Source organism: Oreochromis niloticus, linkage group LG4, assembly GCF_001858045.2.
Source record: "Oreochromis niloticus isolate F11D_XX linkage group LG4, O_niloticus_UMD_NMBU, whole genome shotgun sequence".
NCBI classification, from domain to species: Eukaryota; Metazoa; Chordata; class Actinopteri; order Cichliformes; family Cichlidae; genus Oreochromis; species Oreochromis niloticus.
The window spans coordinates 13,415,478-13,438,388 of NC_031969.2; the positions used below are offsets into that span (position 1 = coordinate 13,415,478).

At 38.5% G+C, this 22,911-nt stretch overlaps 2 protein-coding genes and 1 long non-coding RNA gene across 5 annotated transcripts; 1 reads left to right on the top strand and 2 right to left on the bottom strand.

Moving 5' to 3' along the window:
• Positions 1-135: 135 nt before the first annotated feature.
• On the top strand, positions 136-12,302 carry LOC100700674 (phosphoribosyl pyrophosphate synthase-associated protein 1). 3 transcript variants are annotated; one of them, XM_019358073.2, is made up of 11 exons: positions 136-154; positions 1,983-2,035; positions 3,457-3,523; positions 3,610-3,782; positions 3,873-3,988; positions 4,101-4,156; positions 4,464-4,609; positions 5,637-5,678; positions 8,213-8,283; positions 9,132-9,278; positions 10,604-12,302. In XM_019358073.2, coding segments are annotated over exons 1-11 (1,032 nt in total). In that variant the 5' UTR covers positions 136-152; the 3' UTR covers positions 10,763-12,302. The 3 variants fall into 3 exon arrangements, with proteins under 3 accessions (XP_019213618.1, XP_005468343.1, XP_003454045.1); XM_005468286.2 differs by lacking the exon at positions 136-154 and adding an exon at positions 1,303-1,722; XM_003453997.4 differs by lacking the exons at positions 136-154; positions 5,637-5,678 and adding an exon at positions 1,304-1,722.
• LOC112846782 (uncharacterized) lies at positions 10,738-13,868 on the bottom strand. Its single transcript, XR_003219936.1, has 2 exons — positions 13,767-13,868; positions 10,738-10,807 (listed from the first exon to the last, which is right to left on the bottom strand). It is a non-coding gene; the product is annotated as an uncharacterized LOC112846782 (long non-coding RNA).
• A 2,187-nt stretch (positions 13,869-16,055) lies between these two features.
• Positions 16,056-17,638, bottom strand: LOC100700404 (ras-related protein Rap-2a-like). Its single transcript, XM_005468288.2, has one exon. The coding sequence runs from the start codon at positions 17,494-17,496 to the stop codon at positions 16,870-16,872; it is 627 nt and encodes a 208-aa protein (XP_005468345.1). The 5' UTR covers positions 17,497-17,638; the 3' UTR covers positions 16,056-16,869.
• Positions 17,639-22,911: the final 5,273 nt, after the last annotated feature.

A 22,911-nucleotide genomic window follows, 5' to 3' on the forward strand; every position in this document is an offset into this window, starting at 1 on the left:
ATGAAGAGGAGCTATAGAGCCCAGGCCGTGACACATGCACCATCAGTTCATGTGTGAAGCTCATTATAATGCAGGCATGTGACCTTCAAGCTGGTTTGTCAAGATCATGAATATGCGCACGATCCTAACCGTGTAGGCTACTCGTCGACCTCATGTAAGCGTACAGTTAGGGCTTTATGTTTGTTCCTTTACATTTTCCAAAGATCAGCACCACCATGGCTGCCTTGCCAGTGCTGTCTTACAAGTTATAACAGTAATTATAAGCATCACATTAAACCAGTGGTATACAAGATATTGCATCCCGTCGTGGTTATAAGGCGTACAAGAAGTCACATAATTAAAGGATGGTATGTTGTTCATGTGCATGCTGTTACCTGTGGCCCCAGGTCAAAGTATTATTGTGGATAAACTTTGGGATCAAAAAACTCTATTTTTACAGGTTTATGTTCCTGTAGACAAATCCACATACTTCTGTAAACACTTTATGACTACTTGAATCTCTAGTGGTGTTCAGACCCACAGTAAACTCAGACGCTTGTTCACAAACCTTTAACCCACTCTCTTAAGAAAAACAATGATATTATTATCCAAAAGAATAACTGCTGTAACTGCAGTCAGTACAGCTCCAGTGACATCTACTGGACAGTTGCGGTAATAACTCCTTTTATTGTCTTTATTTTCTTTTTTCTTTCTTTCACACAGTTCGCTATCTCGCGGTGAAATTAGTTTGGGCAGTAAAATATGGTCATCTCATCTTAACTGACTGACGATCGCACTATGATTAATCTATGACAACAACATATTTCATATGGTACCCGATTAATCAAAATTAAAAAACCTGTAGGATATGAAAATAAAATAATATGAATTATTATTATTTCAATTAAAAAGTTTGTAAATTTGCTTGAGTACATATATTTTATGCTACTTTGACCGTAATACATTTCAGAGTAAATAATTGAACTCCGTAATTAATTTTTTCAAAAGCTTTAACCTACTTGACCTACCAAAACAGTAAAGTGCTTATTAAAAAAAATCCTGAAAAATATAATCTTATATAAACAATATGCAATAATATGAAATGAAGAGTTCATCTAGTCACTTGACTATATCCACATTTTGCTAAACTATATTTTGGCTCTGAATAAATTACTTTTTTAACAGAATATTGTCAGTGTGTTTTAAACTATTGCTTAATTAATGTAATCTCTTGGTTAAGCAAATTATTACCAGATTATTAGTATCTCTAAAGAAAAACCGCCGTGTGACATTCAGTACAATGGAGCGTATGTTTTTGATCCGCGGTTAAGACTGACCCAACGGGGATTCCGTAGTTAACAATTGTAGGCTACATTGCTACCTGAGAGAGAGAGGCAGGTGTCAGTAGTATTCCCGCGAAAAACTACGATAATAATTTGACAAAACAAAATAAGCAATGCTTATTTTACAGCTATGTTTTAGCTAACTTTGTGCCGCACTCTGACGGTCATTCTGGGTACATCAGCTCCCCTAGCAGGCTAACTTGAGCCAGCTAGCGAGCAAGCTAACGACTACGTCAGAGAAAAAAAGGACAAGAAACTAATCGGTTAGAAGGAATAAGGTTGAGCTGTTGACAGTGCCTGTCCAGTTAAACACCAGAATGAATGTCGCTAAAAGTGCTTATCGAGTATTTTCTGCAAACTCCTCTGCAGCATGCACAGAATTAGCCAAGAAAATAACAGAGTAAGTAACGCTTTGAACCGTTAGTGTTAAGACTGACTGCTAGTTAATTTTTAATGCCACTAATAGTGCTTCTTTGGGGTTGTTGGTCGGTGATAATTGTGGAAAAACTTCACTGCCGACACTTTACCATGCATAGCGAGTGTGGTCTGTAAAGTGTGGATGAATGAATTAGTCGTGCGGTGAAAGCCTGATGTTGTGTGTTGAAACTCTGCAGCTGGCAGATGACCATTAGGTTGCCATGTTGTGTTCATGTTTCGCAGGCGTCTGGGTGTGGAGCTGGGGAAGTCTGTGGTCTTCCAGGAGTCTAACAGAGGTGAGCAGGGTGTTATGGCTTTATATGCAATTTTTTCCCAAATGTTTCTGGTCAGGTTTGATCTGATATGTAGGGTTGTAATCTGATACACAAGTAGGTGCGGGTAGTTAGAGATTGTGTGCTAAAGTTACTGTAGTTGATATTTTTATGACTGTTTGTTGTTTCGAAATGGTCAGTTTCATATTGGTATTTGAATTTTTCCTTTTTATGAAATGCATAATGTAAGTGGAATTTGTCAGGGACAGGTGTAAATTCAGTTCAGACTTGGTATTTCAATTTGTTCTATTTGTTCTGCTTGATAAGCTGATTTCTCACCAGAAGTGGACTTTATAAACAGCTTGTCCGTGACTTTTTCCCTTTCATTTTAATACCTCACTCCCAACGATAACTGTCGCTAAGTGCTTGCTCCTAGGGGCTCATCTGATTGTTGGACTTTCCTTTGTATTATTGTAGGGTCTTTATCTTACAATACAATGCACCCCAAGGCGGCTGTGATTTGGTGCTATATAAATAGAAGTATCCTCAAGATCAGGGATGCCAAACTCATTTTACGTCATGGGCCACTACAGCCCACTTTGACCTTAAATCTGAACAAGCAAAACTGCTTAGTGTCAGTGTAAAGAAGTTTAATTAAACTTATATAATACCTGACATATCTTAATGAAAGAACAATACATGCAGTTTCAATAATATGGTTCATTTTTCTATAAGATAAAGAAATGCTGCTGTTGTAAAGAAAGAAATCTGTCAGCACGACTGTTTGTAGTTAAATTGTTAGAATATAATGTGTAGAATTACAGAAAGAGTTCTGGTTATTCACGGACAGGCTATCCTGTCGTTATAAAATAGAAAGCCTTTGCTAATTAACAGAAAACTTCCCGTTTTTTTTCTGCATCAGTCCCATTAAACCACATTTCTATAGTAGATAGTGGAAAAAGAGGAACTTTTATGTTATTGATGTGTTTATCAATTATTTACTAGTTACACTTGTTTTAAAGCCCCCGTGCTTTATGTTTGACACCTTTAAAGCTTTATGAATTAACTATGAACAAAAATCTTCTTCCCCTTTTTTTTCTTACTTAAACAAAGAAATTGATCTATGACATTTTGGCTCAGATTATCAGTCACTGTACCACTGTCTGTTTCATTTGGGAAAGCAGAGCTTTCCTGATAGTCGCATTAAAAGTTGTTGGCACAGTATCGCTGTAGAGTAGGGCATGGATATTAATATGACACGACTGTTGCAGAAATTAATGGAATCCATCAAAAATAGCACATTGTTCATGTAATAGAGTTACAAGATTTCATCAGTTTTTAGGTCATGAGACATAAATGTACAACATCCCGTGCTCTGTTGCTCAAATAAACAACAAATGTGTATTAAAAAGTATTGGTACAGATTTTTTTTTTTCTCTGTTCAGAGACTAGAGTGGATGTAAAAGAATCTGTTCGTGGACAGACCATCTTCATTATCCAGACCATACCACGGTGAGTATAGTAGTGTGTGCCAAACATTTAAAAAGGTTATTAGATTTTCACCAAACAGAGTCATCTCATCTTTGTTTTACAACCAGGGATGTGAACACGGCCATCATGGAGCTGCTAGTCATGGCTTATGCCCTCAAAACCTCTTGTGCAAAGAACATCATTGGAGTTATTCCTTACTTCCCCTACAGCAAGCAGTGCAAGATGAGAAAAAGGGGCTCAATAGTGTGCAAGTTGTTAGCTTCCATGTTAGCCAAAGCAGGTAAAGACAGCAAAAAAGAAAACCTCAATCTGTGATTTGTTCAAACAATCTTTATTTGACTTTGATTATTTCATGTCTTTTACTCTGAAGGATTAACACACATCATCACCATGGACTTGCATCAGAAGGAGATCCAGGGCTTCTTCAGCTTTCCCGTGGACAACTTGCGTGCCTCCCCTTTTTTGATTCAGTACATTCAAGAAGAGGTAATGATCCCTGTCAGATCTCTGCTGTGTGTATTCTAGTTAACCTGTGGATCACTCCATCCAGAACTCCATCAGTAAGTCTAATCAGATTGTTTTCACTCTTTATTGCCAGATCCCCGATTACAGAAATGCCATCATTGTGGCAAAGTCCCCTGCTGCAGCTAAAAGGTAACTGATGCAATACACCACTGATAATTTCTGATAATCTTTACATCAGATATATATTGCAAAAATAATTCCTGTCCTATTCTGTGCATGCATATTTAGATACATATGTATAACTAATGTGTATATATATATATATATATATATATAATGTGTGTGTGTATATGAATATTTGTACATACATGTAACTTTCAACATTGCATTTTTGAAATTATTATTATTGTTATTATTATTATTGTTTTTGTTGTTGTTACTGCTAATAATAATGTCGTTATTGACTTCTTAGTGAACTATTATTATTTTTTTATAGGGCTCAGTCCTATGCAGAACGACTGCGTCTCGGTCTGGCTGTGATCCATGGCGAGGCTCAGTGTTCAGAGTCTGACATGGCTGATGGAAGACACTCCCCACCATGTGTACGCAACACCACAGGACACACAGGCCTGGAGTTACCTTGTAAGAAAACCCATATGAAAAGCATTTATGTTTATTTTTATAATTTTTCTTGTAGCTTAAGTGCTCCATAGATATTACCAGCACTGATGATTTGCACTATTTATCGTTTCTTTCAGAATTGTCTCCTAGTTTAACTCTTCACTGATCTGAATTTTTAATGTCAGCACTTCATTGTATTTATAATTTAACAGACCTTTTCACAGCAGACATTTAGAAGCAGAAAAAGCACAGGTGAAATGATGAGTTTATTAAGCGTCACAGGAAGCTATGACAATTAGCCAACATGCACAACAGCGTCAGTGGGGTGCAGTCATGATAGAGTTCACCTGTGTTTTTGCTACTGTAGCAGGTTAAAATGTCTTCTGTGGGAAAACAGCCTAAATACAGCTCTTACTCATGCTAACCTGTTTTGAGCTGACGATTCTGCCGTTTCTCACTCATACCATCAGCCATACTGCAAGTAACTGATTTTTGTTTTTTATTTATTTTTTGTTAATGCATGATTTAGTTTCTACAGATGAGCTACTTTGACTCATGCTGCATCATCGGCAAGCTGCAGTTCCTAACTTACAAAGTGTGAACTACTATGTAATCATAAAAGCGTAGTCTTCTGCTTGTTTCTTGCCACGTTATTTTTATTTATTTATTTATTTGTCGGTGAGAATACGTGTGACTGGGGTGAAGCTTTTATAGTGCTAAATCTGAATCTGAAGTAATGTCAAATGAGTGTGTCGTTGGCAAATGACTCCAAATTTGTGTCCAATATTTAGTTTATTATTTTGTTAAAAAAACAAAACAACAACTTTGTGCTTTTAACCTCGACTTAAAAAATCCTCTTTTGGAACCGCAACTCACAAATGGCTTCATCCTTAAAAAAAACCTTCTCAGAATAAGTCTGATTTGTTGTGTCTCTTTTAAAATTCCCGTCAGCCCGAGCAGAGGATTTTTCAAGTCCTGGCGTCATGTGTTGTGTCGTGTCAAAAATTGTGCATTTGTGTTTAACGTGGTGTTTATTTGTTGACAATAGCAGGCAAACAACAAGCTCCGTTCCCTGGCATAGAACTTCCAAGTACGACCGTAAAATTAATTTACATCTGACTATGAAATGATTCCTCTTCAAATGGTTCCTCAATTTGCATGTGTAGACAAAGGGTTTGTGTTGCATCTTGTGAAAATACAGTCTGGATTCAGGTCGGTAAAAACAAAGTGGATTATTAGTGCTCAAACGAATTAAAAGACCAGTAAATTTTAGTTTCCATATGCTGTTTGCATTATGCTACATTTCTATGACTCCAGACAGCTAGTTCTACAAGATGGTCAAAACCCTCTTTGTTTTGTTGTGTTCTGATTTTTATTTTACTTTATTTAATTTTTTTAAAACTCCAAATCCATAAATCAAACCAGAACCATACCAAACATTCTTTCTGTTTTTATTTTGTAGTTGAACATCTGGACTCATCTTGCCAATCAACACATTGTGCACCCATAAAAAACCCGCCCTTAAAAACCTGATTAACATTTGGTCATAACTGCATGTCATGAAACAGTAACGCATGCATTTGAAATCTAACATCCAGCGACGGGAACAAAAGATGTTGTGAATGGGACGGTTAGTGAATTATAGCATACAACCTTTAATATGCTGGATCAGATAACCTATTTTATTATTGAATAGTGTTGGATCGGTCAGTTACTCCTGCAGGTCTGGACCAGCTTTTCATTTAAAGGGACCATGTTTTTGATTCCAAGCAATGCTCCCAACAGATAATGCAGACCTTGGTTCTGGAGCTGGTGGTCCTCCCAGTGTCTGTCCTGCTTGGCTAAGTAGCCTTGTAGGTTGAGTACCGTTTGTCAGCCACACTGGTTAATGGCAGCTCTCCTCTTGTGATGCTTGCTCTTGGTTATTTTGCTAGGTTGTACTTTGGTGGCCAGGAAAAGAACATAGGTCCCAGGGATCTGTTAATTTTAAGGCCTAAGGGTAACATGTAAGAAGTATAAAAGGATTTATTGCTTATTCACAAGATTACGTAAAGAGTTAAAACAGGAATGTCTGAAATTTAGACTTCTGAATGCAGGATATTTTATTGAAGCAGTTTAGCAGGGGCAAAGCAAAAGCCAGGATGTACCCCATCTCCTTTCTCTCAAATCCTCTCCAAGACTATGTAATACCCATGTAAGACCCTTTACACGAAGAACTGGTCCAGTCTTCCTGTATATGGGTTACTGGCTGACCTGACGGGTGGCATATTTAATGTGGTGCAAAGCTTTAACTCTGTTAGGCCGTTTGGACAGGTTGGGCATGCCAACCTGTTGATTTAACATTTTCTACAGATAACTCAAAGTATCGATACGTTTTAGACATCTGAAATTAATTTCAGAAACCTCTGAGCAGACATTTTACAGGACGATTTTGTAGCACATCAACAAACTGTCAAGACAATGTATTTTAAGTATGTGTACTGCTAACAACATGGCTCTTGCTGTTTTTGGTTGATAGCAATAAAAGACTGAATGTGACACTCCCAGGTTTTCTGATGCTGTGGGACTCACGGTATTCAGCAAAATGTTCTGCAAGGCATGCCTCCTCCTTTCTCTGCTGCTTTATACTTTTCCTGCACAATCGGCTTGGCTGGCTGATTGTTTATCAGATGATTGTTTCCTCAAAACCCTCTGAATGACTGCGTTTACATGCATACCTGTAATCAGAAAACAGCTGTTTTTGATTTGGGTTACATGTGAGAGTGTTACTGATGGTTCTCCACTTTAAGTACACTGCATCAATCCTTATCTGAGGATAATTTTTAATGCATCAGTTGAGAATTAGAGACATGATAAGATCTGTCACAAGATGAAGCACTTTCATGTTTTATAAACACATAGCGATATGTGATATGATATCATGTGAGACCAGACGTGTGATAGTGGACGTCAGCACTAATACAGTGACAGTGTTGATGACAATCAGAGCTTTTCTTAATAGAAATAAATTATATCCAAGTCACTGTATGTTTTTTAAAATGTGGAAAATTATGGCGTGCATGTAAAAGTAGTTACTGGCAGCACTGATGTTCCACTGAAGACTGATCCCAGAACACTGGCAAGTGTGTATGAAGAAACCCTCATCAGTGCTTGCCACTGTTGTCCCATGTGAAATAAGACTGTGTGGTGCTTATTTGATTCGTATGCAGAGTGCTGCCACATGCCTGCCACAGCCTGGCAACCTGACAACATGTGTGTCAAGGCGGTTATATACATTGTCTTCTGATTGGGTATCCTGGGCAGAAAACCCTTTGGTCATTTGATCTTTGCATGGCATGTTTTGTACTATGTTTGCCATAATCTTTTAGGGGTAGGAGGGGTAGAATGGAGGGAAAGTGTAATCAAGTGCATTTGAAATCCAAATTGAATGCAGCATTTCTACGAATCATTCACATCATGCAATGGAAAAAACAATGATTTGGAGTGAAATGAGCTTAAATCGCAAAACAATTTTCTCAACCCATTTTACCCAATCTACTGAGATTTATTTTTGATTAAGTGAGAAACTGTACGCATAACTTCCTGGAAGTGCTCTCATGGGCAAACTGCTCTTTTCATTTCCAGTAATGATGGCCAAAGAGAAACCTCCCATTACTGTGGTTGGAGATGTGGGAGGAAGGATTGCCATCATTGTGGTAGGTCATTTCTGCTGCTCCTTCCTTAGTTATCATTTCCATTAGCTTTCGTGGCTAACTTTAGCTGATGATTCAGCCCTCTTCCTTGATAAATCTGCCAATGCAACACTACAGCTTTCTTTAAAACGATTGGCTAGTTATTTTGAAGTGTGCTATGCTTACTTCTTTTAAGTGTGTCTATTTATCCAGTGCATACTGCACCATGTGCTTTTGCAATTCTGATTTTGCACTGTCCTTACTTTACTTGGTTACGTATGCTCTTCATCTTCTGCTACATATTTTTGTTTTTATTTTTCCGTATTTGTTGTAAGTTATCAAATTCTTTTTTTAAAGGATGTGAAAAGATCTAATCCAAGCCAAAAAATGGGAAAACTGACATTTAAAAAAAAGAAATCTCACACTATTATAATGATGATGATAATAATGATCAAAATCAGTCTTTGAGTGTGATTAGTAGGGGTGTAATGGATCTTTCTTTCTCCTGAATCATTTGGTACCCAGCGCTTAAGGTACGGACGCTATCCATTTTTTGTTTTTAAAACGGGAACAAAGATTTAACTTCTTTTTTTTGTTTTTTTTCTGTTTGAACAATATTTGTTCTTTGTGTACAGTCAAAAAGCAGGAAGTTAATTCTAATTGTAAATATGATCCAGTTATCTTTCTGAACAATGAGCAATGTGAGAGTTTTGACACTTCCTAATCTTTTCAGTGTTTTTGTATATTTTGTGTATCATTAGACCGCTTGTGAGCAGTGCCGCAAGTATATCACCAATAATCACAGGAAAAAAACACAAAGAAAAAGGGGGATGTAGTTTTAACTACAGATAGTATTTTCTTTTTTCTGACAGGATGACATCATAGATGATGTAGGAGACTTTGTTGCTGCTGCCGAGATCCTGAAAGAGAGAGGGGCCTATAAAATTTATATTATGGCCACACATGGTTTACTTTCTGCTGACGCTCCACGCCTCATAGAGGAATCAGCCATTGATGAGGTGAGGACTGATCACCCCACCCATGTGAGAACTGGTTATTCATGTATTTGAACGAAACTGTCCTCTTTACCACTTCTCCCTTAGATTGTGTGACAAAGTCTTTTTTTTCACGGGCTATCATTTGTTCATTGTAAACAGAGTGTAAAACGAGATACTTCCTCGTAGTGGGCATTTTTTCCCTGTACTGGGTAAGGAGTTTCATGATCTGCTGAATAGAAGTTTTCATTTTCACTTCCTCTGAACTATCTAGAAAACAATAGGTGCAGTTTATTCTACATTTATGACTTACTAAAAACAAACAAGTGAGATCTGAGATCTATTAATTATTAATTGATCTATTAATCTCTTTAATCTTGATCCACATACTGGTGAAAGAACTGGTAGTTGGTGCTTTTCTACCCTAAGCCCTTAATACATACATGCCTCATGCACTCATTCATACTTTATATTTAATATTCATACACAGTTGCACTCCAGTGAATGCATCTCAGGCTTCAGTATCTTTCCCATTAATGCTTTGGTGTGCAGACTGGAGTCACCAAGCCTCTAATGACTTGCTCTAGCTACTCTACTACAGATCACATCATTTTCATACTTACTCCTCGTATCAAATGGATGAAAAAACAATCATTCTTATCAGGGTAGAAAAAGACACAAGTGGGTCCAAGCCATGCCCCTCTCAGCATGACAGAGCCACTAAGTTATCCTACAGAGGAGTCAAGATTCAAGTTTTTGCTTTACTTTGAACTTAATACTATTGGGGAAAAAACAAACAAATGTTATCTTAAAGGTTTGCAGAGTGTGAAGGTGGCAAACTTAGTGTGGGGATGTTTCCTAAACTGCTGCTGTGCTCATTTATTAAGAATTATAGAAATAAGTTATTCAAACAACAGAATCAGAATATTGATCCTGTACCTCTTGCACTTGTCTGATTGATTGCATGAAGAAGAAAGAAAGAAAAGTCAGGGATGGCAACTAGGTAACATCATACCTGTGATCTTTATTTAGGACTTCTGTTCATTGGTCAGGTATTCTTTTGCCCTCTTTTTGAACTTGGGACATCTTTCTTTAACAAAACTGAGATCTGAGTAGCAGATCTGAGTCAATGACAGTATTGCTTGAGTGTTTACTTATGTTTTGGGTCCAATTTATGTCTTTACCGACCTGTCCCTTTTTTAAAGTAAAACTTTTTCAAGTGCATGCCCATGTTTGGATACTTGCGTTTCAAGTCATTTTAAAGCAGCCCTGTTAATTATATGTCAAACTAATATTACAAAAAAGAAAATTCATAATATAAAATGTCTGTGTTTACTGTGGCTCCTCAGGTTGTGGTGACCAACACAGTTCCCCATGAAGTACAGAAGCTGCAGTGTCCAAAGATCAAAACTGTGGATGTCAGCATGATATTAGCTGAGGCTATCCGCAGGATCCACAATGGCGAGTCCATGGCTTACTTGTTCCGCAACATCACTGTGGATGACTAGAGTGGCATCAGAGGTTGTCAGTGATAGAGACCAAGTCATAATTTCCTGTATTGTACATGTAAAAAAAAAAAAGCAATGTAATTCATTTGAAGAGATTCTATAAATTGCCCAAAGTTATTTATCTTCTTGCCAGAAGTTATTAAAATATATTTCACTTATTAAAAACTGATACGTTTTCGGGCGTGTCGTGGATATTATAACAAACAAGACCTGTTGCAGTTTTTTAAGGCACGTCTTGCTGCTCTCATTCATTTCAGTTGAACAAAAGATGCTTTGTATTGGTATTATTTTGTCATACTCTAACAGTACCTCCTATCTAGTGACTGAGCTTAATCTGCAAAGGAGAAGAGTTGGCAAGAATTTGTTGCTTTACTAACCAACACCTTTCCAGGTCTTGTGATCAGAGCTGCTCAGGCACTGATTTCTTTGCACTGAACGAGGCATGTTTCATCTAATGAGTAAGAACAAGTATACAAACTGTAGTTCTCAAATAATAATTTTTTTGCAGCTTTTTTTTTTGCATTTTCTGTAGAAATATTTGGGGAAATGAAAATGTTTTTTAGTGTCGTCGCCATAGGTTAAAATGTCACTCACTTTCATTGTATTGCACTCTCAGCAGGAATTTAAGAGCGAATGGCTTCATACCACCGCTGCAAGCTGCTGTGGGCGAAATGAGCCTTTATCATATTCTCACTTTATTAATCGACTGAAATGCCGTTAACTATTACCTGATTGTGACAATGCACTACATACGACATAGCTAAAGGGAGGTGTGCACCACACTATTGCCAACTGATGCAGGGACCTGCTATGGTTTGGTTGAATGCCTTTGATGAAGGTGAATATTGTTCTGTATCTGTTATTAAAAGTACAGATAATTTGTGCTACCTTCTTTAGATAGCCTATATTGAAGCCTTGACTTGGATAGACAGTTTTGCAACATACTGACATCTTTGTAAGGTGTCTCCTGTTTGCATTTGTTTTGCCTTCTAATTTTTAAGATGATTTGCAACACAGCAGCACAGATGTTAGTCTCCAAGTGAGTATGGCCTCTGGCCTTTAAGAGCTGTTGTTGTTCAGCTCTACACACTTCTTTTTTTTTTTGCCCTCTGAGAGAACTTCAGAGTGAAGCTTGAGTGAAAATGACTTTATTTTCTATGCTGTTTGAGCCTTTTGCTCAGGGAAATATACTTTAGAAGCCAATGCACAATTATTTGCTCTTGTGCTTATGAAGGTGTTTTACTGTTGTGTGCGCACACCCTAATACTTCGAGAATGTCTTCCATACAGCAGTACTGTACACCTGTGCTCGTTTTATCTTATAATTTAGGTTTGCTATAGATGCTGGATGTTATTTGATACGGTTGGGCACTCTTGTGCACAGAGTTGGGTAAAAATGCCATTGCCATGTCAGCTCAAATTTCTGTCCACAGCGTGTTTCAGAATTCCTCTGTATTTACTGTTTCCCTTAACCCTTCCCCATCCCAACCCCACCCTTCTGTCAGACTGTACTGTTTGTGAAAATAAAAAAAAAAGCATTGCCTCTGGTTCTGCCTCATCTCTACCAAATAAGGAATTTTATTATTGTTCTTTATTATTTACCATATGATTAAAAAAAATCTAATTAAATCCACAGCATCTGCCACTTATGTGACAAAAAATGTTGCTTGAATAACTCTCTTTCCATAACATGTGCACCTTAAACTACTATCTATCTATACATTCTAGATTAGCTGAGTCTGTTCTGTTTCTCTAAAGGCTGCACCGTGTAATGAAAATCGCATCTAATTTGTGCTGCATCAATCAAAAAAAAAAAAGCTTATTAGCTTTATAACACATGTTATAACACTCAAGCTAACTAACTGCATCCATATTACATTTCTGCTTGAAGGCTACTATATAGCCCATAATGTCACAAGCCTGAATTTGACATCAGCTAACACAATGGGGCATCCATTAAACATAAGTTCTAATAAAAAAAAAAAAAAAATCAATCTTCAGCTGTGTTCTTGACATACTGCCTGACTATGAACCTTATGTAGACTGTACTATATGGCCTAGCCATTACCCTTTACAGCTCCATCACTTTCACTTCAGAACCTCTCTGAAGCCTTTGTGGTCCAAAGGAGGACGTGGATTCAGAAATCAAACTGGCACAAACTGGATTCTCTGAAAACCAAAGTAGTCACAGAATTTCCTTTTTGTACCATAGCAGCTAGTTTACGGATGCCGTGGAGGTGCAAATGTCTGTTTAGTTTTATAGGTTGTGAGGTTCGGTGCTTAACAGAATTTATTGAAAAACAGGATATGGGGAGTGGATTAAAGTTTAAGAAGTGCCAGGTTTGGTTTGTGGGCCTTAATTTTGAATTTAACTAATACATATTAAAAGAAGCTGATCTGTCAGAATCAATTTAGATTTAAAGATTGCAGATACATTTGCGGTCCAAATGATCTATTTCAGCAAGGAAAAGCTAACATTTTGTTCCATTTGTAGTCAAAGCATGTAATTAAGCACATTTTTTGGCTACAAAGAGCCAGATTTCTCTTGGCTTTTCTGGGTTTTCATATGCATTCTGTTTGGATATTTAATGAATCCTGCTAAAAAGATCTTGCAGAGACAAATGTAAAATTGAATACGGCTTTATGAGAAGGCTTTCATTTACTTTTAACATGTGATTCAAATGTTAGCATAAAGATCCAGTGTGCAGTTGCCATTAGGTCTTACCACTTCCAAACACCTGATGTGGCAGTCAGAGATCCTATACTTGTTCAAAACTTCTCAGGTATGGAAACAGCACTGAGGAGCTTGGACCAAGTCTAGGAGCAGAGACAAACACTTTGCCAGGCAGTGTAGGAATTTCAGAGTTCATACTCACAAATCAGACTTTTCTACTTGTTGCTGTAGTAGCAGTAATCTTATCTGAGTAGTTTGCATTTCCTTAACCTTATCTACAGCTGAGCCCTGTGCTCTGCCAGCAACCTAAGTAAAGAGGTTTGAATCGCACCTGAGTTTTAAAAGGCAGGGGTCCCCCCTCCCGGGTCTTCGTCCATGTGCTGAGAAAGACGGGTTTGTGAATCTCAGTGGAGCAGCCGAAGGCAGCTGTGAGTTTAAACAAGGCACTAAGAGGAACTAAAGATGTGATAATTACAGATCACTTCCTTGTCTCATTCTGAGGAAACAATGTACCTTATCTGAGCATTTTTGGAAAAAGGAAGTGCACCTTTTTGTCTCTTTCTCTAAGCCTGTGTTGCCTTTTAACAGTCAGGAAATGCTAACAATGTGTATGAAGTGCTTTTAGAGAACATGAAAAGTGAACATTAAATAGCATGATACTTTATCATGCTTTATCAGGCAACTTTATCCTGTCATTGCTGCCATTGTTAAGAGTGGAGAATTAGATAGAGAACCATCTGGAGTAAGCTCTTTACTCAAATCATCATGTGAATTTCTTGAAGCAGTAGATCAGATTTTAGGCTTACGCATCCAGATTTAATCTCATTAACTAATTTTACCTCAGATAATAAAACTAGTAACTAGATTTTATCTTGCACTTTAGAGGTTATTGGAGACATACTCAGTGGTCTCCCTGATCAACTGCTCATTAACACAAATATGTAATCAGACAGTGACATGGCATTAACTCAAGATGACCTGCTGAAGTTTGAACAGGGTTAAGAATTGGTTTTTATGTTCAATGGGCTGGTCTGAGATTTTCCTGTGCAGCATCTCTTGATTTTACAAAGAATGGTCCAAGAAACATCAAATATCCAGCAAGCGGCAGTTCTCTGGGTGCAAAATACCTTAATGCCAGAGGTCAGAGGAAAATGGCCAGACTGCCTCGAGCTGATAGGAAGGGAACAGTAACTAAAAGAACTACTAATTACAACAAAGGTGTGCATAAGGGCATCTCTGAGCGTGCAACATGTCAAACCTTGAAGCAGATGGACTACAGGAGCAGAAGACCACACCGGTGCCCTCCTGTCAGTTATGAAATAAGACTAGATTTGGCACGGTTGATGGTGGTGCAAAGGTTTCTTGCCATATTTTGGCATCGTTGAAACACCGCGGTCTACCTGTGACCACTGTGTGCTGATCTTCTGACAGATGCTTCCAACAGGAAAACAGACCTTGTTATAAAACTATCGTCATCTCAAACTGGCTTCTTGCACATGACGATGAGTTCCCTGTATTCAAATGACCTCCACAGTCACCAGCGCTCAATCCAATAGATCACCTATAGAAAACCTGCAGCATCTATGTGATGCTGTCATGTCTCAGAGGAATGTTTCCAGCACTTTGTTGAATCTGCGCCATGAAGAATTAAGGCTGTTCTCAAGGCAAAAGGGGCTACAAACCAGTACTCACAATGTGTACCTAATAAAGTGAAGTCATCAAACAATGCACACATCACCAAGTGCACCACCAGAGGGCAATGCAGCACAAAACAGAGCTTGTGCTGCTGAGATTGTGGTGAAGACAAACCTAGCGATCCTGTTAGTTGATTTAATCCACTCAGTACCAACATAACTTTTCTAGGGTCTTAGGAACAAACTGTAAGACATGTCAGTTGGGTGATTCAGCAGTTTTCTCACATTTCCATCTTAAAAAAACAAACAAACAAAAAATCCCGTACAGATCTGGTTAGACCAGCCCCATTCTCCAGAAGGGAGGGATAGTTTGTCTGCATTATACAATTTGGAGTAGAATTAATATGCCGTTAAGTTTCGCCTCAAATGCATTGAAGTGTGCAACAGGAAGTAGTGTCTGGGCACCGGGGCTTCGTCCTACAGTACAAAAATTTGCACGTTAGGTCAAAGTGTCTGTAGGTGTGAATGTGAGTGGGAGTGGCTGTCTCTGCAAAATTAGCCCTATGATAACTGGGCAACAGACTACACATTAGATCAGATTTCAATCTCACCCCACCAGTTTGTTTGGAATAAAGAGACCCAGAACGACCCTGAATCAGGACAGCAGAAGAAAAATGATGGATTGATGTTGAATTGATTTGAATTGTTATTATAAGAGAAACAGTATAGGAGGTCTGTGCAGTGTGAATCTTTTTAAGGACATACAAAACAAAGTTGTTTTATTTATTTAATGGTCGCCTGTTTTCAGGTGTTAGACTTTAAATTCTGGGGGGTTTTTTTCGATTCATAACTTTTCATTTATGACTGTGGTAACTTCCCCTAGTTACACAGTAACTTTCATACCGTTCCTGTTTGTCTGCTCTGCTGCTCTGTCAAATAACAAAGTCACAGCAGTAAACAAGATAAAATAGTCGGGATAGACAGGATTAAATTCAAATCTTTTATTTAACTTGGAATAAGCACTGCATAAATACATCGAACATGCCTTTGTGGCTCTTTGTGGTGTCACAATAAATAGAAAATACCGCATTAATAAGAAAAGAAAAACAAAACAAAACTTTATGCTCAGATTTGCAATGGACTTCTGTCAGCTATTCTTTAAGGCAAACTCACATAAATAAGCATCAAAGTAGAGAAAACCAGCAGTGAATGTGCTCTGTGTATTTAAATGTTAGCGGTTTTGCAAACCGGAGTTGTAGAACAGGTTGCACAAGCATTCACAAGAAAAAAGTTTAAATTAGTTGTTCACTTGATTCATAAAACCGACATATGCAGACACAAAAACACTTTTGCATTTATATGGTTTCACAGTTATTGCACTTTTTTTTAACAGCAGTAACATAAAGGCCCCAAATCAAACATTACCATATATTTGTGTGTAAAATGACCTCTGCACTGTCACCATATCTTACATTTTTAACATTCACAGTAAGTATTTTCGAGCTCAGCCACATTCCACACTGTCTTTAAGGTCGTATTTGTTTACATCATCACATGTCGGTCCTCGCTGCAGCATCTCTGTGGTCTCAGTGCCTCTGTGGGGCTAACTGCAATGCTTACAAGACTGATGGACAAATATTTTACTGATTCAGTGTCTTACATGAAGCTTAAGATGTATAACAGCTTTTCTTGTTTTGCTTCTGTCCAAATCTGACCCTTACCAACGAGGAACTTTAAAATCTATTTACAACAGTTTTCTGCCCCTCAGTCTCTCTTTGTCCTTTGTGCATCTCAACGTCACTATGAGAGGAGGCAGCTGTTGGTTTTGTTCATAGGTGGTCGTTTGTTGCTGTCTTTGGGGAAGGTTTCCCGCCTCCGGCACAGTGCTGGACTGAGCCAACTAGGAAGGTTGGCCTGCTGGAGCAGCTCCCTGAAAGCTTCCAGGACATTGATGTTGTCTTTGGCTGAAGACTCCAAGAAGCTGTGGTTCCAGTCCAACTCCACAGTGGACTCCACGTCCTGGCTGGACACCTGTCGCTCATTGTTACGGTCAATCTTGTTCCCTATCACCACAATCGGTGTGTACTTGTCCTCTTTGATCTCTAGGATCTCATCCCGCAGACTCTTGACTGCCTCCAGAGAGTCAGGGTCATCCACAGCGTAGACCAGAGCGAAGGCATCACTGTTCTGGATGGAGAGCCTGCGCATGGCGGGGAAGGAGTAGCTGCCACTGGTGTCCATGATGTTGATAGTGACTTTGACACCCCCCACCTCATATTCTTTCCTGTGGAGCTCCTCCACTGTACGCCGATGCTTTGGCTCAAAGGTGTCTTTGAGGAAACGTTGGATGAGGGCTGTCTTCCCCACTCCACCTGCTCCCAAAAACACCAGACGCACCTCTGTCTTCTCTTTCACTTCAAAAGACATCTTGATGTGCTTCTTCTTGTAACAGGAAGAATTTGCCTTTTTTTTTTTTTTTTTTTTTTACCCCTTTATTCTTCTCCTCTTTGGCTCTGGATCCTTAGCCTGGAAGGTGTTTTGATGGCAGTGATGAAGAGGAAAGTGGTTGGCATGTGAGTCTGCCTGTGAGGCTACACTGCTCATTTATTTACACACATTGCCTGCCCCCTTCTGCTCCCAGCCAATCAGCAGGGAGCAGTGTCTCCATCTTGAACCTTCACCAGCCAATCAGAGATACATGTAAATCAAGTCCAGTAAAAGAAAAGAAGGTGCTAGTGACGCTTTCTCTGAGAGTTTTTGTGTGCAGTGCAGAAAGCGTTCCTGACTGCTGGCTCAACATCAAATATCTAAACACATCTTTTTATCTGAAAAATAATACTTACCTTTGCAGCAATGAGGTCAATCATTTTCATCTATTGCTAAGAGTTTGTTTTAAAAGAGTTTATACTACATTTACTAAATTGTTCACAATCCTGTGGAATTTATCTTTGAACATAAAAGACTTAATACTCAGTTGTTGTAGCACCAGAATCAGAAACAATAATTAAGGTTTTTATCTAGAGGTAATTTAGGCAAATGACAAAGTCAGTATCAGCCACAGTTCTGACAGATCAGCTTTCTATGTGTCTAATAGGCAAGTCTCATATAGAGCATAATGTTTGAATTGTTTTAGCCTGCTAAAAGTTGCTGTGCACATGCAAGCCGTTTTGCAACCCAGTTTTGTCCTTCTAATATTGTGACTGACTTATTCATATCTATTGTACCTGATCTCTGCTTTGTTCGCTACTGATGGTCTTTATCTTCCTCATAGATCCCAGAACAGAGCAATAAAGTAAAATATAAATCACTGTAAATAAACACCGTTTGACTTTATTTGTCCTCACTGAAATGTTGTAATTGAAGTTTACTGGTATAAGAAAAAGAAAGTAGTCACAGGATTCTGTGGCATTCTGTGAAAAACTGTACAACCTTACTGCTTCCATAAGAAGTAGAATAAAGAATTAAGAGAGTAAGTAGCAGCCAGGTGGTGATAATTAAATGCATTTCATTAACTGATAATCAGCAAGTGTGAGCACCTCTATAAAAGCACAATTTTCACAGTGTGCCAGCCTAGTGCATTCAGTTGTCTGTTAACACAATCTTCCCAAGAGTGAATGTCCCAGCAAACATGTCAGACTGTGCAATGTTCAGTGAAGTTGTAAAAAAATCCAAAAGCTACATCTCAGACTCTCCAGGCCTCAGTTAGCATGTTAAATGTTAAAGCTCATGACAGGACAGTTACAAAAAGCTTGAACAACTTTGGCTTGTTTGAAGTTCTAAGGCTTGTAAAGTTGTATCTGAACAAACCACAAAACTTCTGGAGAAATCTCTTTGGGAAACATGAGATTAAAGAAGAAATGTTTGTACATGCAAAGCGGCATATTTGGAGAAAACCAAGTGCAGCATATCGGTGCAAACACTTCATACCAACTGTGAAACATGAAATGGGCCTTGACCATAACCTCAATTGTAAGGATTCTTGTGAAGACACATGACTGACAGCTAAAGCTTGGCTTGAATTAGGCCATAAACAGGACAATGATCACAAGCACAGCAGCAAATCAACAACAGAATGAGTGAAAAAGAATGTGCGCAATGTGTAAATCACTCTAAATATCCATAATAAATAGTCATTTTTGAATGAGTTTACTAATTTTACATCATGATTGTAATGAACACTGCACTCTGCTTAAAAAAAGCTAATACATTTCAGTTTATCATTGCATTAAAACACACACGCAGTAATAACATTGCATTTGTCATTATTAGTTCTTGAACAGGCTTTCACTTGTTGCTAAGACACCACAGTATCAATTACATGGGCTAGAAGCACTCTGTGTAGCCATGCCATTCATCGCTGATTCCAGTTGTTCACTGGGGAATGTTAATAACCAGTAATATACTGGCTAATTTAAAGAGCACACTGTCACCGTTTTTTCTTTTACAATAAATATAAACTTTAATACTTTTAAAGTACAGTTCATGATCTTACTCGTACTCATTAGGGATGCTAAGTTTAGACTAGAAGTCCATATTGATCATATTTCTCTAAAGATGGAATGCAATGTCTCTATCTGCTCAGGTTTTCACTTCATTGGCAAGTATTGGTGCAAAAATAGCTTTGGTCTCTGGGCTTTTCCCTTCTGTGGATGCACAACTTTGCTTTGGCAGCTTTGATCCTTTCTAGCTTCAAAAAACAAAAAAAATGCTAAATTTGAGGATGGGGAGGTTGGTCTAGTTTTTATTTATAGTCTTGACCGTGAACAGTAACTTCTCTGGTGTCACTGCCCATCTATTTCGGTTCCTTTTTCTTCTGCATGATCAATTTTTAGATATGATTTACTTTTGTTTGCTTTGTTTGTTAAACTTGATACCTTTTTTAAACATCCACTCCAGGCTTCTCGGATGTTAGATACAGATGTATGAATAGCAGCAGCACCAGCAGTGATGTAGCATTGAGCTGCTGGTCGCCTGGAGGCGTTGGTTTCTGTTGACTGACTGTCACAGTGGAAGGAACAATTTGTTCTCTGAACACAGTCTTTCATATGGTCACAGGATCCGGTGTTCTGTTAAGCAACTCTGATTTTTGTACGCAGGTTACTCTGATATTATTCAGCTATAACAGAAGAAGAAGAAAAAATGCTTATTTTTGTCGTGTAACTGTGGTTTGCCCAGCATGTCTGCCTTCACTGTCCAAAGCAAAATGAAGGATACAGCTTAGAGAGATGTTACCCGATGTTCCCCTAATTACCCCTCAAAAAAGGTTTTTGAGAAAAGGTATTAGGAGCATTAATTCAGTTGCATAAGTAATAGTTGTATAAGATACATACTATATCTAATGCCTATCTGTTTATTTCTGTTAGCTCAGCAGGGCGTGTCAATATGAGTGGTAGCCCAGCCCATCAGTCAAACACTCATGTCATGTTTCACAAAATGTTTCCTGGTCACACTACACTGGTCCAGTGCCACTGCTGTATACGCAGGTAAAAATTCCAATAGTCTGTACTTACAATTGCAAAATTTGCACTTCATGTCAGAAGCTGTACCAAAAAACTGCTTGTAGTAAGAGCTAATATAAATATAGATGGGAGCAATGATATAGAGCTGAAAAAAATAACAACTTTATTTATTGTTCAGTGAATTCACAAACAGAGGAGTGTAAGATAACATCAGGGTGAGCTAAGGACAAAATGACATATACATTGCACCATTTAACAGAAGCTCAGCCAACCTGTGCAAATGTAGCAAACCAAAATTCAACAGCTTACCTCCTTAGACTAACAAAAACACAAGGAACACCTAGAACAAGAAATAGTAGCTCACCCCTACTTACTTCCTTCTAAACACAGCTCAAACTTCCAATTACATAACCACCGTTATGGCTGGCTGAGTGAAAGGGAGGCAAATTATCCTCAGCAGGTGGCGGTCATCTTGTCTCCATATATAGGGTGCGATCCTCAGGTTGAAGCCAATGATCTGAATGCTTTAGACTTGCCACATCAATCCCAGTCAGGTACCGGCATAATCTGATTGGCATGCTCTTATCCTATACACACCAAATACACAAAATAACAGATATATGACGATGGGCAGACAGGGTTGCAAAAACTAAACACAAATACGCACAAATACCTCATACCAAATCATCCAGTCTCTGAGGAAGATGTGCCTTCACAATACATTCATTCGTGGTACTAAACCAAAGTCATATAACTCCAGTGTTGTATACCCAAAGGTAAAAGGTAGCTGTAGGTCACAAGGCTGATTGTTAGCACGTTTTTTTGTGTGTCTGTGCTACTTATTCCCTTTGGTACTTAACAGTTGGTATGAGGTCCAGAGTTAAGCATGGTGGTGGAGGGGTGATGATTTGGGCTTGTTCTGAACCCACGGGAACAGGGTACCTTGCAGTCACTCAGCTGACTATTCAGATTTCTGCATACCAAAGTCTCCTAAAATCAAATGTGAGGCCATCGGTCTGATGCAACATGCAACAGGACAATGATTCCAAGCACAGGAACAAATCTGCAACAGAATATCTGAAAAAGAAAACAGTCAAGGTGCTGCAATGGTCCAATCAAGACCTCCAGACCTCCTTGAAATACCGTGTGAACTTAAGAGAGTTTCCACTATAAGTATGAAGTATGGGCAGGTAAATCAGTTCTTTATTTCCTGCAGACTGGCATCATTTGATCTGTTGGCACCAAATGATGCAGAGGGATAAGATCCTCTCTGCAGAAGAAGTTGATCGATATCCAGGATGATTGTAATAGCAGTCCAGCTTTTTTAAAAGCTTTTTTGGTTTAGTTTTTGTGCACAGAAACTGTACAATTGTTCAGACCAGTTTCTTTCAGCGCTTTGACGTTGATGTCGTTATTTTTTAAACAAACACATCCCCTGACATACAGGTAACACAAAGGGTTGGTCGCACATACTGCTCCATCATCCATCTGAAACAAAAGAGAGCATCACACACGCATAACGACCAGGGCAATGGAGCGCTCTGACAGAGCATTTTTTGATGGATACTTACCTAATATGACCATATCTGAATTATTTTAAAATCAAAAGATTTTCAGAGCATAGATGCAAATTCATTTTTTTTTTATTGTTTCAGGACAGCATGATCAGTCTCCTTTGTCTTAATTGGTTCCTAAATTTTTCTGGATCACCTTATTTACAGCAGATTGGAGACACTTTTTTACTGTTCACATATGCCAGCAAGAAGAACAGAGAAGAAAACATACACCAACCTCCACCTCATCATTCTCTTAATCCATCTTTTTCATTCAGTGGCTTTGCGATTTTAGAAAGACCGAGATCACACATGGGAAGTGTGTGTTCAGACCACCCCCCCTTTTAACTTTGGCCACAGGTCCTCTGGCTGTCCTTTGACTCTGGAACATCATGTCCTGGATAATGAAAGGTGGTGGAGGGGGAAGAAACAACATACCCAATGGTGAGCGGTCTCATTACATCTCGCTGTAGCAGCAGGTCTGCTCAGCAATTGAGCAATTATTGTTTACCACGAGGTAAAAACTCTCATCTATGTCTTTATGATTTTTCTACTGTACATGGATATATCTAAAACATCATCCATTTAATGCTTTTTTCTCTGAATCACACTATTTTTCATGTTTCATGACTTTCTAGGAATTAAATAGTCAGTAAGTGCCGCTTTGATTGTTCTTTTTCAACATCAGCCAAGGCACCAATGGCAGTTATGCCTCTCCCGCCAAGGTTAGCAGTAATTGAAGGTGAGCCTTTGTATGCATCAGATGTCTGCAAGGCTGAGTGAGCATTACAAAAACCCACTGGGTGGCAGGCATCCACACAAGCGTGCAT

What these genes read in the sequence shown, in the direction of transcription:
- LOC100700404 (XM_005468288.2), bottom strand. Translation starts at nt 17,496, where the DNA reads ATGTCTTTTGAAGTGAAAGAGAAGACAGAGGTGCGTCTGGTGTTTTTG.
- LOC100700674 (XM_005468286.2), top strand. Translation starts at nt 1,640, where the DNA reads ATGAATGTCGCTAAAAGTGCTTATCGAGTATTTTCTGCAAACTCCTCT. An exon ending in TTCAGTACATTCAAGAAGAG is followed by an intron (nt 3,989 to 4,100) that starts GTAATGATCCCT and finishes CTTTATTGCCAG; the next exon opens with ATCCCCGATTACAGAAATGC. An exon ending in AGGAATCAGCCATTGATGAG is followed by an intron (nt 9,279 to 10,603) that starts GTGAGGACTGAT and finishes GTGGCTCCTCAG; the next exon opens with GTTGTGGTGACCAACACAGT.